Raw genomic sequence first — 17,158 nt, 5'->3', positions numbered from 1 at the left:
GGACACATGGGGGCCTTGCACACCTGCTGCCCTGGACTTGGACACCACTGACCTCTTCAGCTCATCTCTTCCACTTGTATCTGTTTTATCAGATGGCTTCCCACAGGATTCTATCCTAAGAGTGACTTCCATTTCAATGGGAATTGCTTTAGGGAAACACAGCCAACTGTGACCTCACCCACCCGGCATGGTCCGGGTGGCCTGGGCAGGCAGACTTCACAGCGGAGCCTGGGAGCCTTGACACAGGTGCTCTGTGACAGTGGCAATATTGTCAGGCACCTGCAGAAGGGTGAGAATGTCCTGTAAGGCTTCGTAATCTTGCATCTCTTTGCATATCTGAGGTGGCACATAGCAGGTACAAGAGGCCTGACCCTACCATTTCCTACTCAGAACAGAAACATGGAAATGTCCCGGCACGCAGGATGTCCCCACATCCCTCGGAGAGGGTCCCTGGCCCCAATCTGCTGCCTCTGCCAATTAGAACCTCGCTGTGAACTCACGCTGAGCCAGGCTTGGCTGTCCCACCAGCTGGGCTTCATCAGCAAGAGCCGGGTAGGAGGCAGTGGGGAGAAAGGAGACTTGGAAGCGTGGTGAGATAATCCTTTCCAGGGACAACCTTACAGCCCAGGCCCTCCTACTGTTGCCAGGATGTGGAGCAAGCAGTAAGGAGCTGCAGTTAGATCATGAGAGAGAGAGTGATTTCGCTGGCAGGTGGCTGCCTCAGAGTGCTCTCATGCCCTCTGCCTCAGTCACACCTGGGCTGACAGATGAACACTCCCTTTATGCCGTGTGTGTGGATGTTAACACAACCATTGCCGTAAATAACAGCCCAGGTTTCACACACCTGTCCGACTCTGTGTGCTCCTTGCAATTTATATGGCATTCATGTATATACTTTTTCTTTATCTTTTCCAAGGGCAGGTAGTAGCTCATCAGATAAGCCACTGGGTGCTTGCCAGCATCCCATGGCAGAGCAGTGGTTCACGTCCTGATTTCTCTCCTTCTGATCCAAGTCCCAGCTAATGCTCCTGGAAAAGCAGCAGAGGGAAGTACAGCTGCTTGGACCCTGCGACCCACACAGGAGCCCAGCATGGACGCCCAGGCCCGCCTGTTATAGTCAAATGAGAGTCAAACAGCAAGTGGAAAATTTCTTTCTTTCTCTCTCTCTCCCTCTCTCCCTCCCTCCATCCCTTTCTCCTTCTGTTACCCTGCTTTCGAAATAAATAGTTCATCTTAAAAATAATCCTTTCTGGGGATGGCACCATGGCATTGTGGGTAAAGCCAACACCTGTAAGACTGCCATCCAATCCGGGCACTACTTCCTGTTCCAGCTGCCCTACTTCTAATCCAGCCTCCCGGCTAACAGCCTAGGGAAGCAGCAGAAGGTGGTCAGAGTGCTAGGGCTTCTGCCACCCATGAAAGGGACATGGAGGAGCTCCTGGCTGCAGCCTGGCCAGCACTGGCTCTTGTGGCCATCTGGGAAGTGAATCGGCAGATGGAAGAACCCGCTTCTCCCTGCCTTTCCCTCTCTGAAACTCATTCAAATTGAATCAATCTTTTTGAAAAGAAATCCTTCCTGTAGCGTGTGAGCTGAGTGGAAGCCACTAAGACAAATTCCTCCACAGCCGGCACCCAAGCCCGTTCTTCCCTGGCCTTGTGGACAGTGTGTCCCCCAAAGCAGTGCCCACTGCACAGTAGGCACTGCCAGCGTACGGGCCCACTCGGGGCCTTTCCTGATAACAGCTCTCCCAGGAGGTGTGAGACTCGCAGTCTGCACTGCTGGGTGCTGCCTTTCTCTGGAAATACCCTTCAGACAAAGGTGAAAATTCAGAAGGAAGTAGAAAGCAATGTTGATTGAAAGCAGCCCCAGGACACAGTGCGTGTCCTGCCTACATGTGACTCAGTCCCCTGCAGAGGTCAGAGCTCTGGCCCAGGGTCAGCCACGGCAGGACGGGAGAAGCCCATGAAGAGGGAGGCAGATGGACCCAGAGCCACGGAATAACAGGGCAGAGAAGGCACAATCCTTTCCATATTAGCCATGGTGGGACACATGACAGTCCAGCAGGGCTGACAAGTTCCTGCCTCCAGCCACCTGGCCCATCCCCCCAGAGGGCTGCACTTGGGGAGCAGGTGGGGCTGTGGGGGGAGAATCATCTACAAACCCATGTGAAGTCGGAAAGACAGGAAGGCGGCTCCAGCTGGGCTGGCATCTCAACCACTGCCTGAAGTGCAGGTGCAGAAGACAGGGGAGAAAGGAAACAGGTGGCCCAGACCAAGTGCAGAGACCAGCAATGTGTACAGGCACCAGGTGGAGGTGGAGCTGGGCAGGAGGGGTCCAATGGAGGGCAAGGCTCAGGGCACCAGTGGGCACATGTAGGAGGCACAGAAGGGCTTCAAATGAGGGTGGGACAGTGTTAGCCATGGGTTAGGGGGAGAATGAGGGCAGCAGGGGTGGAGAGAGGAAGGCAGATCCCAGGGACGTGTGGGAAGTAAAGATGTCCCAGCAGCCCGGCTGCAGAACTGGGGGCAGGAGTCCTTTCCATGGCAGCAGGGGAAGAGGGGCGTGTCGTCGGGACAGCCGGTACCAAACAACATTTTGCTGAGGAACCTGGAGGCCAGAAACATTGACTTGGCTGAGCAAACACTCTGCTTTCACTTCTTAAAAATGCAGCACACTCCCAGAGACCCTGCCTGGCAGTTTCCAATGACTTCCCCGGCTCTGCTCCCATGGCTGTCACAGGGTGGGGTGGGGCCGGGGAACCCAGCTCAGTTTCCGGTTCTGTGGGTGACTCAGACGCACCCCTCCATTGAGAACTTCCAGTAAAGAAAGTGAGCCATTAATGGTTCCCACTGAGTTCAGTAAAGCCTGCTGTTCATGCTGGTGGCCAAGGGTGGCTGCACAGGGATCACACGTAGGCTTCTGCCCCACACAGTCACAGTGCACAGTGCATGTCCCCGAGACATGACCTCATTCTTAAACTCAGGACCTTGGTGCCCAAAAGTGCTTGCTCTAGCACCCGTGGCAGGAAGTGAATTGAAGTCAAGGTGGGTTCCACACAAGCCCTGCAGGAAGGAGACGTGTGCCTCCTGTGCACACTTGCACCTGAGTTCCCCAGGCCCTCGACACAGAGGGGATTGAACCCTAACTCCCTGCCAGGTGCCTCTCTGCAACCGCAAAGCCACCCAGACCAGAAACCTGCACCTGAGCTGCTTGCTGCCACCTTCTTGGTCAGTTCAGCATATGCCAGCTGCTAGGCAAAGAGGAAGCCGGGCGGACCCCACTCAGGGGAGCACAGTTGCTTGATGTGCTGCCAGGGAGGCCATGGAGGCCACCCGAGGGCCAAGGCCTGTGCAGCCAAGAAGCAGGACTCCGGAGGGAACTTGTCCAGGGCAGCTCAGTCTGCTTTTTACTGAATAATGTCCACCCCAAGTGGGCACATACAGCCAAAATGAGTCTCTTCACGTCCCTTCAGAAAGCAGAAGACATTTTCTGCTTTCCAGTGGCCACAAAAGTGATGTGACCTAACCATGCCCAGCCCCACTTTGCAGGTGGAGTGCAAGGTGTGGGAGGAAGCAGCAGGGAGACTCAACGGAAGCCCCTGAGTGCAGCCTCTGTCCTTTGGGACAAGGAAGCTCAGTGGCAAGTCAGGAGCTGGCTACTCAGCACTGAACAGGCTCTGGGAAGACCTTCAGTGTGTCCTCAGGCCGCCATCCGAGGGTTCCCTCCCCACCAGGCTCTGCGTGCTGACCTGGGTGAGTCCCGGGAGGTCTGCCAACACGGAAATGGTCCCTTCTCTGCTTCATGCAACCCAGGCCATGCAGCCTACTGGATGACGTCTGCAGGCTGGGCTCGCGCTCGGGAGCAGGGGGCAAAGAACACAAAGCCAGAGCCTTGCAGGGCAGCAGGAAGCACAGGGAAGATGCAGCTGTGGGAAAACAAAATGGTCCGGGGAAGCCAGGCTGGGGCGGGGCAGGGCCTTAATGCTTTAAAGGATTTATTTTATGTATATGGAAAGCAGAGTGACAGAGATGAAGAACGAGAGGAAGAAATATTTCGTTTTCTGGTTTGCTCCCTAAATGGCCACAACAGCTGGGATGTTCCAGACCAAAGCCAGGGAGGGGCCTATAACTGCATCCAGGTCTCCCACATGGATGACGGGGTGCAAGTTCTTGAGCCATCCCCACTGTTTTGCAGGTGCATTCTTAGGAAGCTTGATGAGAAGTGGCAGAATAGGATTTAATCTGAGCTTCAGTGTGGCTGCCAACATCACAACTAGACTTGCAACCCACTGTGCCACAGCAACTTGTTTCTCTGGGATTTTTAATCAGATTTCTCTGGGATTTTTAAGTGCACTGATGAAAGAAACTCAATCTTCTGAAAGTGAATTCTTCCACAGGGTATGCAGGAGTCTACAAAAATGAGGCAGATGGAGTGCAGAATGGTTAAAGCAGATTCAATGTCAGAAACACCCTGCAGGAATCGGCCTCAACAATTCCAGTGGTCACCAAAGCCAGGACTGCTAGGGAACTCAGGTGTTCCCAGAGAAACCACACTCACAAGCGGTGTCTTCCAGAAGGGAAGGGAAGGCTGTTCACCCCCGGGCCCACAAGGCTCTCCGAACGCAGACCAAGACCCCGGGACACGCTTTCTATGGCACAGGTCCCTGCTTGATGCAGTATCCTCGATGTGGTTCTTGTAAAAGCTGGAACGAAGGGGCAATTATGCTCAAGTTTAAAGTGAAATGGAATGGTTTTATCCTATCCATCAATCAGTGACCCATCCTCTAAAAGCTGCCAGTCATAAAGGTCAGGCATAATTGACCAGCAAAGGGAACATTTCATGCAGTCTCACCTTCCTTCCCAAGCCAAGGGAACTAATCATCAGAAATTGCAAGTGGCCTTCATTGAGTCCCTGCAAATGGATCTTCCCAAAAAAGGCACGTGACTTCCCGCCACGTCCCAGCCTTAGATCCACAGGCAGGCAGCCCAGGGAGGGAGAATGGTAAATGGAATCTAGTGGAAACGTGCAGAATGGACATTAGAAGGGATTTTCTCTTGCCTCTAATTTTCAAAGCAGATGTGAGTTTGGGCAGACAGTCATCTTTCCTATTTTCACCCTTCATGTTCAGATCCTATGAATCATAGCAAAGTCTCACAGAAGCCAACAGCTTGCAGAGGCCTTGCCAAGATGACAATTCAGCTGTAAGAGATCAGCTCCCTACCTTCCCATTCCATGAATTTCCCATGACGGAGTTGGTGAACAGCCGCATTGTACAAAGGAGGCAAAAGTGGCAATCCAGAATTGACCCTGGCTTCGGATTTCCCTGTGATGAGAAAGCTGAAACCTGGGTGTCCTCACTACCCATTACTGAGCTTCAAGGCAGCCAGAGACAGATCGGAGGACCCTAAGGCAACAACGCCCAAAAGCACTGAGAAATGAGAAGTGGGAGGAATGTTCCAGAGATAAAACCTGAACTGATGGTAACATGGATACTGGACAAGATAACTGTAGGAGAAAAACAACCCACTGCCTGGTCCACAGCCCAGACATCACCCTTCCCCTCCCCGTCCATCCTGCACACACAGGCTCCCTCTGGTCCACAGCTCAGACATCACATCAACCTTCCCCTCGCCCTCTGCCGTGCATACAGGTTCCCATCCTCCACCACTCTGCAGCCCCACATCAAGCTTCCTCTCCCTGTCCATCCTGTACACAGGATCCCTTGGGTTATACAGCCCCACCCTCACTACATCTCACCCATCCTCCCGTAGTCACCTCAGCAGCCTCAGGACTTGCACCTAAATGTAGTGCCATACAGAACCTGTAATTCCAACCTCCTATTCTCTGTACCAAGCCACCAACCACGTCCCTGTCATACTGGCGACTCACAGGAACCCACAGCCCACAAGCTCAGGCCCCCTGAGTTGGCCATGCCTGGATCCTTTGTCCCTGGATCTGGGTTCTCTATTCCATGGATGAGTGGCCCTGTGTGCCCTGATCAGCCCAAGGATGGTCAGTGCCCAACTTCCAGTGGAAGCCCAACAACCATATCCCCTCCCTTTTGGGACTTCAACTCCTGCCCGGAATAGAGCACAAAGTCATCTTCCTTGAACTCAGATAAGATCCTGCCTTCCAGTAACCTAAACAACATGTAAGAGTTGCTTTGTGCCTGCTCAGTAAATGCAGATCAAAATTAAATAAGGAGTTACATTTACTTTGGCTCACTGCCATCTACAAGCCTATAATGATTCTTGCCATGGGGTCTTTGTCGCAAGCTTACCTTAAACTAAGCTGTCCCTAACCCTGGGGTCCTCCTGTGTGTGTGTGTCGGGGGGCTGGGCGTGATCCTGCGAAGGCATCCCCACTCTTGCATAGGACTGATGAAGAGTGGGTTCTACCACAGATGTCTCAAAGACCTTCAGGACAAAGCCTCCATGGTCCTCCCCAAATACGAGAAACCACAGGCATCCATCTTCTGTTTGGGACATCTGCCTGGCCTGTGGATTCCTTGGCAGAGAACCAGCTAACCAGACCCCCCACAGGGCCAGGGCATCAGATACCACGTGCAGAACATCTGGCCGGGACTCCTGGCCAGAGACAAAGGCACCAGCCTGGGTCTGACCCATCAGCTGCAGGGGCAAGTCCTAAGACCCCTGCCCTCGGGCCCCTGCCTGCTGAACCCACTTTGAGGAAACGCTGCAAAACCAGTCCTCGTGGATACCCAGTCCGCTGCCACGCCGGTCCTCACTGGATACCCAGTCAGGCTGCTCGGTCCCTCACTGTGAGCCACAGCTTCCTCCTTGCCATTCTTCCTCACCATGCCCCTCAGCTAGAGTCACCAGCTGCTCTTCCAGAAGGCTTTACAAAAGCTTCTCTTCCAGTTGCAGCAACTCAGACACAATCTGCCTTGCCATCCTGTGGCCCAGTGCACTTGATCTGTAGTGCCTGGAAAGAACCATGCAGAAGGACCCAGGGAGTGTGAAGGCAGGTGCCTTCAGATCCACCCATGGGGCAGCATGGGGCCCATTAGGCAACTCCTTGCCTTCCACCAGAATGCCTGGGCTGCCTTCAGGTGCTCCTCCAGGATGAGCAGTGGGACACTACTGACAAATTTACAAAGAAGAAATCCAGGAGCTGTGTCTCCCTCCTCCACAACCAGAGATATGTAGCCAATTTTCTGCAGGTCCCTAAGCCATAGGGCAGCTGAGCACCCCTCGAGCAGCCACTTCCTGTGGAAGCACCTGAGTGGGCACACTCTGAGCTGTCTCGGTCCTGAGAAAAAGAGGGCAACACATCCACGCTGGACCACCAGATCTGATAGTGCATGACCACAGCATCTCTGGGCATTCCCGGGAGAGGGAGCAGCCTCACCCCTGTGCCCAGATGTCCTGTGGGGCATCAGTGGGTTCACATGCGCAGTACACGCTCTTTCTGGGTTGGTTCTCAATGGGTCCACCATGACTAAGGAATGAGCTGCAAGCCAGGCTTTGAGGGCATCTACAAAGGATGAGCCCTGACACCTGCTTGACATTACACTCTGTCTTGGGTTGGCTGCACTCGGTACAGACCAGCGGGGCTGTAGAGGGGCTGGAGAGGGGCTGGAAAGGACAGTCACAGCTTCATGTGTCTCAGTGTTTGTGTCTGCGTGTGAGAGAGAACACGCACAATCACCAGGAGACACATGAAGGGAAATTGGAGAAACGGGATTAGAAGTAAAGTTTATTTGGGTCCAAGATACTTCTGGAGTCCAGGCATAGTGCTTTTGATAACATACACTGCTCATGCCTTTCATGAAGACCTCTGATATGCCTGGAGTTAAAAGGCGTTCTGCACCAAACAAAATTCATCTTTAAACACCATTTCCCATAAACTTTGCAAGGCCCCCTTGTGCATACACTACATACAGATACACAGACATTAATATTTTTCATCCATGGCAAGAAAGCTGCTACCACATTTCTTAACTGAAGTTAAAGGGAGGATTAAAGATGGAGACTTGTTATGTAGGAACACTCTTTCAGAATTTGCATGCGTTGGAGTCTGCATGGGTGTGTTTCTTTAATTCAGTAATCTCTTTACAGTACCATCAAAACATATGACACAAACCTACATAATTCCCCTCACAGGTAGATGTTTGTGGCCACACCATTTAGATTAACAAACTTAATCAAAGTTATGAACTATAGCTGTCTTACCTAATGTTTCTATAGTTTAGTAACTATGAATTGAGACTTCATAAAAATGATTTATGAACACACAGATACCATTAAGATGCATCTACTTTGTCCCAGATTACTCCCTGCCTGTCCCCATTACTCAGGCCTGGGGGAACTCTGCCCTGAACCAGCCACACACTCAGCCATCTGAGCCACCCTGAGTTCCAGAGGTGCCACAGAGGCCACCAATAATTCTTCCGTAACATTTGCTTTTCCAGCCACTGCCTCGGAAGCTAAACAGCTGGGTGTTTAGAAATTACAATCAGCTTCAAATCCTGAAACATCACGGAACTATCATCCCCTGTTTAGGGGACAGCTAGTTTCCAAAGTGCATTTCATTACCAACACAAATACGGAAGAGAGAGATGAAGGCCAGGGGAGCTGCGTGCAGAGCCCCTTGGTTACCTGCGTCCGAGAGGCTCTCGCTTCTGTCCCAGGTGGGCTGGTCTCTGGAGGGAGAGAAGAGCCGACTGTGGATCTGGAAAAGAAACAGGAAACTCTCCCATGTGTACATGTTTATTGGCCAGGTGCAGACTCTTCAATAATGCATATTTTTTTCTTAAAATCAGGAACATTGTAGAATCTTGCGCTCCCCCAGGAAAGAACTCCAGATGGCAATGAGGACTTAACCCCATCTTGCCCTGTACTAGCCCTGCCAACAAATAAAGCCGAGCATCCTGGTGGGTTCAAGATGCACGAGGCAGGGTGTGAGGAGGGGGACAGAAACTCATTAGCCAGCATAGATTTTACCATGCATTTTGTTAAAAGAACCAAGAACCTCCTCAAATATTCCTTCCACCACCCATCACAGTACTAGATGGGCACAGAGCTGAAATTGGATATTCAATAAATATTGACAAATTGAATTTGATGAGCAATCAAGTTCAGAAATCAACCTGTAAGCCCAGTGAAAATGCCACCAACACACAGAAGTGTTCAGGACCGTGACTACACTGACTCTTTGCCCAGGTCTCTTCTATAAGTGGGTCCAGAAACACCTGCCCTGCAGGTGACCCTCAAGGCTGAAATCATCCCAATGAGAACCCAGAGTGTCCCCCTTCCAGCCCCACAATCCTTCAGGATATCTGATGACCAGCCTGTCCATCACTCCTGCCACATTCAAGTCATCCCAATGAGGACCCAGATTGTCCCATTCCAGCCTGGCCTGCTCCATCTTCACAGTCCCTCAGGACATCTGATGACCAGCCTGTCCATCACTTGTGCCATGTTCACTGTAATCTTGAACCCCAGGCACTGTCTCAGACCCAGCACTAAGTTGAGCTTTGTGATGGTGAGAGTTCATTTTGGGGGACTTCCAGTTTTGGGGACGTCGGGGGCCGGACCTCCCCCACACCGCAGTGAACCAGAGAGTATGGAGTGTGGGCTGGGGCCGAGTCACCCGCATCCTGCCCTTCCTGCTCAGCCACAGGAGCATGAACTGTAAGAAGTGCTAACACTGTTTGAGACACCACCCACGCTGGTCATCATGCTCAGAGCATCACTTCACCTCACTGAACTGTCATACTCTTGCTGTAGCTCTGCTATGGCAGAGAAAGCCACGGCTCCACTGGGAGCAACAGGCCAGGGTCAGGGAGAGCCAGGACACAGTGACAGCCACCCAAAGCGTGTGAACTGTGAATAAACCAGCACATAGAAAAAACTCTACTTCTCCTCTGTGTCACTCTGCTGTTTGAATAAATCTTTAAAGAATAATAAAATCTTTGTTTGGTTATTTTACTATACTTAGCAATCCTTACCCAACCACTAAGATTCTAAATACCCCTTTCTCAGTACAGATACCTCCCACGCAATACTGGATAATACACAGCAAGTTCTCAGGCAGGAAATAAAAGCACCACGACTTTGGACCAGGGGTTGGAACCTCCTTTACATCCCAAATTCAGCAGAAATGAGTTCTCTGCTGCTTCACCTGTCTGGGGCCAGGGCAGACAGGACGCTGTCTGGGAGGGGCAGGAATACAAGGAAATCCTAAGCTGCTGCTTTCCTGGGCTTCTGTCCTGGGCAGCTCTGTAGGGAAGACCGCTACCTCAAGTCCAACACAGCAACTGCCCTGGGAAACTGTCCCCTAGTGGTTGGCTCACCCAGCTCCTGAGGACCTGTCACTAGGAGTCAGGCCCAGCCCCACTGCAAAACCACAAGCACCAAAGGTCACCCATCTGCAATAACTAACTAACTTCCCTCCTTCCTGTCTCTCTCTCTGTCTCTCTCTCTCCTGCACATGCCAGGCTCCCACAAGCCTGGAGACACCTTTTCACCTTTTGCAGACCACAGACACTGCTGATTCAGGATTTCTCAAGGACAGGTTGCAGCAGGAACCTCTAAAATCAATGGCTCCAACACAACCACGAGGTCACGGACATACTGGGCCGGTCACTCAGTCACTCGCGCAATCCTTTCAGGCAGAAGAAAGCTGTTCTTGCAGTGAGTATCAAGAGGGCTCTGTGCCCGACCCTCCTTCCCTGTGGCGCTGCTCTGTGCCCGACCCTCCTTCCCTGTGGCGCTGATCTGTGCCCGACCCTCTTCCCGGTGGCGCTGCTCTGTGCCCGGCCCTCCTTCCCTGTGGCACTGCTCTGTGCCCAACCCTCCTTCCCTGTGGCACTGCTCTGTGCCCGACCCTCTTCCCTGTGGCACTGCTCTGTGCCCGGCCCTCTTCCCTGTGGCACTGCTCTGTGCCCGACCTTCCTTCCCTGTGGCCTGCTCTGTGCCCGACCCTCCTTCCCTGTGGCACTGCTCTGTGCCCGACCCTCTTCCCTGTGGCACTGCTCTGTGCCCGGCCCTCTTCCCTGTGGCACTGCTCTGTGCCCGACCCTCCTTCCCTGTGGCACTGCTCTGTGCCCGGCCCTCTTCCCTGTGGCACTGCTCTGTGCCCGACCATCCTTCCCTGTGGCCTGCTCTGTGCCCGACCCTCCCTCCCTGTGGCACTGCTCTGTGCCCGACCCTCCCTCCCTGTGGCACTGCTCTGTGCCCGGCCCTCTTCCCTGTGGCACTGCTCTGTGCCCGACCCTCCTTCCCTGTGGCACTGCTCTGTGCCCGACCTTCCTTCCCTGTGGCACTGCTCTGTGCCTGGCCCTCCTTCCCTGTGGCCTGCTCTGCACCTGACCCTCTTCCCTGTGGCACTGCTCTGTGCCCGACCCTCCTTCCCCTATGGCATTGCCAAACTACCCTCTCCCAGTCACCTGAAGCACACATGCTCTGACACAGCACAGGGCCTCCGCATGTGGCACTACATGAGCGAAGCCTGGCTCCCTGGTCCTCCTCTGGGTCTCAGCTCACGTGGCTTTCCCAGATGTGTCTGCCTACACCACGTCTGGATGGTGAGCAGTCTCTGATCCACAAGAAGCAGTTCATTTCCCACAGAGCATAAAGCCTGGCTTACAAATCCACAAGAAAACATATCAGTCCACAACAGATATTGCTTCCCCCTGCAGCTATCACCCTGCACCAATACAATCGTGTGTCCCATGCTTGCCCATGGATGGGGCCAATAGTCAGTGCCCTCCACACAGTAGGCTCCAGCAGACAGGCACTGACGACAAAGGATGGAGGAATGAATGAGTGAATACATGAATGAAAGAGATCGAAGCTATTCACAGCAGCTTTGAGCATCCACTCCCCATGTTTTTGAACAGTGTCCCTCCTGAATCTTAGACTGTACTCTCTGCTGTTTTTGAGTCTGCCCACAGCAGGCACCACTCCCAGAACTCTGTCTCACGTCCTCACCCCCATCCTGCCATCGGCCTGTACCATGTTGATGAAGTCATTAGCATCGTGCAGTCCCAGCGGTCCCCTTTTGTTCCATGTGCTCAACACCACCCAGTGCTATCCCATCTCTGCTTCCCTCCCCGTGGTGTGGACAAAGCCCTTGATAACCTGTGCCAAGACCATTCAGTTTGGAGCTCTCACTCCGGACTGCAGCACTAGCGTTGTTTCCACGAAGCAAGTTTGATTAGGTCACTCCCAGGCTTACAACTCCAGAATTTTCTGATCAAAACTAGTCACATCTGTACTCATTTAGAAGGCCTGGCCATGCAGCACATTCTGCCGACACCCTGGAAGTGGCAGCAATCTCCGACAGCAGGAAGGTCCTTGGTGGTCTGAGCACACATGCATGTTGCCTCCTCTGCATGCACTGTCATTAGAATAGTACTCACAAACTAAGCTGCAGCCTCCTCACCTACAAGCTACAGCAACGTGCCCCGAGTGGCCTCAGCTGCTGCTCAAACTTGAATACTATCCCCAAGACGCAGGAAAGCATCGGTGACTTCAGGTCAGGCTTAGCACATTCTATTATTCAGTCTTCACATGCCAGCAAGCAAAGGCTCCCTGCACAGGGTCTTTGCTCATGACCTTGTGCTGCCTTGCACCTGTGCAACTGGAACCAAGTTTGAACCACTTCTTCCAGGCTGACATGTGATACACACCTCCATTTGCTTTCCACACTGTCCCACTGGCCAGTGAGCCCCACACAGTAACTTCTTTGTACTCTGCTGTAATTGGAATGCCTAGAATGGCACCAAGGTCGCAGGATGCCTTCAGAAAGACGCACAAGGTAAAATCACTGACCTAGAAAACTACATGGACAAATGCTTACAGCAGTGAACACCCACCCTGATGTCCCTTAGTGTTCCTTAGTGTTCTGAAAAGGCAGAAGCCTGATTCATCTGGTTTTGCAGATTCTAAGCAAATTTCGCTCTTTTCTACTAGTAATGAGCACAAAACCAACCTTCCAGGGTCAAGTTCTCTTCTGTGACAGCAGCTCAGGACCTAGGAGAGTAAGGTAGGTCCACTCTCTTAGGGATCTCCTCTCCCGCAGGTCTGCGCAGCCAGGAGAGCAGGAATTCTGGGAGCAGGGGCTTTGCAGAACTGAGCACTCATGCATGACGCAATGTGCTGCTTCCCCGGCCAGCACAGTAGCTGCAGAGGGAGTGCCCGGCCCTGCACCTGCAAGCCACTGCAACACAGCTCCTGCAGCTCCACCACCATGCTTCCAAGGGGCCAGGAAGCACAGGGTAAGAGAGGGCCAGGGCTCCTTGGGCCAAGGCCACCTGCACATCTGTGGGTGCTGGGCTCAGTAAATACAGAGAAGAGAGGAAAGAGGGACAGCGGAGAGTAGAGGCAAGGGGAAGAGCAGGGGCCCCCGCAGAGGTTAGAAGGCAGGGCATGGGCCTGCAATGCTCTCTACAGGGGACGTGCATTCCTGCTAAGTGGAAGGGGCTAGTCTAGTCCCAGTCCCCACCCTCAGCAAGAGCCTGTGCAGCTCACGCATGTCAGGAACGACCATCACATGGTCACTCCGACCTCAGTCCTTCCAGGGCTGCACCTCAGGTCTTTGAAGTGAGTCAAGTTATCAGTGCAGAGAAATGGTAGTTGACCCAAACCACTTGATGGAGACAGGGGAATTCACCTTTCCCTGCATCCAAGATGTCTGAACCCCTACAGACTCATCATCCAGATTTGCAGGCTAAGACGCATCATGTTCTGGAAGCTGAGTCCTTAGGTTTGTAGCAAACTAACCTAGAGCAAAACTTCATGGGAACCAACCCCAGGCTATTTAGACTAATAATTTATTCTGCTTAATCTGAATATTCATGCATTTTATTGCCAGCATCAGTGAGTTTAATTACAAAGGGTTATCTCATATTCTGGAGATGCATGGTATTACCTTCTTGAATCTAAAAAAGGAAAAACTGTGGTTAAATAATATGGGTCCTGGAATTTGGGATGAACGTCATGGGTCAGAACTGTGGACAGAATTGTGGGCTAGGGTTCCCTGCACCCTGTCTCCATGACAACCCTGGGTAGAATTTCATCTGAACTGCACACATAGGAATGCCAGGGCTCAGGAGACAGTGTCCTGCCCTAGGCCTCCCAGCCTGAATTCAGTCCCAGCAGAATCATCATTTTCTGCTTGAGTTTGCACCCAAGCGCCTGGATCAGCCCTTCTCCAGCCAGAATACAGCATAGGTGTGCATAGAGGTGTTGGGGTGGTTACACACCTGAGCTTCGGGAGGAAGAGGCTGAGATATCTGCCAGCCCAAGCACACAGGGACAGGGAAGCTCAGTGACATGCCCAGGCCTCCACAGACCCGCACCAGCCAGCTCTGCCTCGCTGGATCTCACACCTGCCTGAAGCCATGTTGCCAACAACCAAGAGTAGGTCTCCTCTTTAAGACAATGACAGACGTTGTTGGAAAGGGGGCTCTCTCTTCTCGGCATCTGAATGCCTCTCTTGGGAGAGAGGGTCTTTCTCTCCATCAGAGGTGCTGAATGCCAGCCCAAGGCCCTCATCAGGTCCATGAAATCATTTGGTCTGGGTGTGCCCAAACAACCACAGGCAGGACTCAAAGTTCAATGAATCTATAGCAGGCCCATGTTCAAGCTGATCATTTTTATGGTCCGCAATTGATGTCATAAGCATCCTGTGACCTTGGGAAGCAGGAAGGTTCCCCGGGGCAGCACACAGGGTGCTGGGCTGTGGCTGGACACTGGCCCATGAGCACAGCCCACCTCGGGCATGCTGCCGCTTCCCACTCTCACCTGGAGGCATGACTGATGCTCGCCAGAGCTGCGTGTTTGTCTTCACCCTCTGAACTCTCCTCTGCGACAATAACTAACGTCAGACAGTGTGTGCTCAGCCCTGCACCTAGGCTGACTCAGAACAGAGATGTATGACTCCTCCGTGATTCTGTCTCCATGCTTCATCTCTCCATGTTTACATCTGGCTTAACTTTGTCTAATCTAAAATAAATCAGCATGAAAAGCATTAGATTTTTCATTTAGATTCTCAATTGCCTTTTATTACCGAGATAATATCCCTTATCTGACGGCAAATGGCAGGATCGCTCCCTTGTTGGCAGCTGAACTGGGCTGCGGCACATCCAGCTCTCGTCTCTCCTGGCTCCCCCTTCGCTGTAGTTTCTAAAGGTGCTGTCCGGTGGGCTCTGATGGGAAAACAAGAGCCACAGGAATGTGCGGAAATTCAAGAACTTCCCTCTCTCCCCCCCTTGCAGGACACACGGAGGAGGATGCCTGTCTGGCTGTGGTCTCTGGAGTGTGTGCTTGCCCTCACCTTCCCAGCCCCTGCCTGTCTGCAGCTACAAATGAGAGGGGCAACGACAAAGTACCAGCAGGCTGAAGGCGTGGAGAAGAAATGCAAAACAGGCATGTTAATTACCCAGCCACAAAGGCAAATTTAGCAGGAACTACTTTGTCTATCAAAGCAGCAGATTTCCCTTGATTCTTGAAACATTCCTTCCAGTATGTTCTATTATGTTTCTGATCATTTGCAGTATTCTCCCCTGACTTTAAAATGTGAGCTGACATTCCAGGAACTGCATCCATTTCTAGGGCCAGGAGGAAGCTTCATTTCCCATCACTAGTGGCAAACGTCTCAATGTCAAAGGCACTCATGCTGCCCTGACTTCAGAGCACCTCGGCAAGTCCAGAGCACTCAATGGCCCTGTCACTCCGAGAACTTCACTTCGAGGGCTGCTGTTGTAGCTTGCTTTCCAAACCAACAGCGACAACAAACCCAGGAAGGACAAGAGGGAGCCTTCCCCACTTCCTGGCTCCCCTACTTCCCGGGGCTCTCAGGCAGAAAGCCCTCCTAACTCAGACACGCCCCATGCACGGCTGCAGACTGTTCCTGCCGCTGAGATGCACACAAGCCATCTAAGAGGGGCCATTTTTATAACAGCTGACTTTCACACTTTCTCAGAATTAGAGGAATGATGACTTCTACTTATTAAAGACTAGGCCAAATTTGGCCCTCAATAGCTTCATAACAGAGAAATTATAGCAGCTATACCGTGAAGCACTCAACATGTGCCAGGATCATGCTAAATGCTTCACAGGCGTGGAGTCGTCTCCATGGCAACAGGAGAAGAACATGCCACCATAATCCCATTTCAAGGCAAGAAAGCACCATTTTAATATTTTTTTTTTAAAGATTTATTTTTATTATTTTTTCATTGGAAAGGCAGATATACAGAGAGGAGAGACAGAGAGGAAGATCTTCCGTCCGATGATTCACTCCCCAAGTGAGCGCAACGGGCCGATACTATGCCGATCCGAAGCCAGGAGCCTCTTCCGGGTCTCCCACACGGGTGCAGGTTCCCAAAGCTTTGGGCTGTCCTCGACTGCTTTCCCAGGCCACAGGCAGGGAGCTGGAAGGGAAGCGGGGCTGCCGGGATTAGAACCGGCGCCCATATGGGATCCCGGGCGTGCAAGGCGAGGACCTTTAACCACTTGCGCCACCGCGCCGGGCCCTCACCATTTTAATATTAACAATAATAATACTTGATTGGCAGCTGAGTGCGCTTGAGCTCTTGCAGTGAGCCAAGGTCAGTCCCCACAGCAACACAAGAGGGAGCAACTATTATTAACTCCACTTGGAGAAGCGATGCATGTGGAGAAAGTAAGTGCTCTGCCGAGTCGCAGACTAGCGCACAGCAGAGTCTGGATGAAAGCCCAAGGTCTTCCAAATCTGGGCCCAAGCCTTCACTCTTCAGCCTCAGAGAGACACCACCCAATCAGCTGAGTTACTGCATGCTCCATCCAAAGCTCCCGTGGTCACAGCACGCCATGTGCTGCAGGAATTCAGCTCGAGAACATGCCAGAAGCCAACACCATGGTGGCGACAGGCATGCTGATGGTCACTGGGGCAGCGCTGGGGACGGCTCCAAGTGTCCAGGACACTTCACTCTCTTATAGGACACCTCTGTGTTCACTAACTCTACCTGCCCCTTCTCCTACCTCTAGTCACCACCATGCTATGCTCTGCTGCCTCCCCGCTGTCTTCCCTCCCATCAACCAACCACCTGCACTGAAATGACCAAAGAGCTGCATGAGGAAGCCAAGGCCACAAAGCTGCTTTCCTTCCAGTGCTTCCTGACATGTGCAACACCCAAAGCTGAGAGCG

General features: G+C 52.5%; 1 protein-coding gene across 2 annotated transcripts in view; it reads right to left on the bottom strand.

Moving 5' to 3' along the window:
- Nucleotides 1–17,158, bottom strand: part of CUNH10orf90 (chromosome unknown C10orf90 homolog) — a 179,883-nt gene that overhangs the window by 151,414 nt on the left and 11,311 nt on the right. For both annotated transcript variants that reach the window (XM_040991737.1, XM_040991738.1), the window contains exon 2: nucleotides 8,623–8,695. In XM_040991737.1, the coding sequence (XP_040847671.1) occupies nucleotides 8,623–8,695 (73 nt within the window). The remainder of the gene's footprint in view (nucleotides 1–8,622; nucleotides 8,696–17,158) is intronic.

The sequence above is a fragment of the Ochotona curzoniae genome, unplaced genomic scaffold (assembly GCF_017591425.1).
Source record: "Ochotona curzoniae isolate NIBS_2020 unplaced genomic scaffold, NIBS_Ocur_1.0 contig_66, whole genome shotgun sequence".
NCBI lineage: Eukaryota > Metazoa > Chordata > Mammalia > Lagomorpha > Ochotonidae > Ochotona > Ochotona curzoniae.
This window is presented reverse-complemented; position numbering and strand designations above follow the sequence as displayed.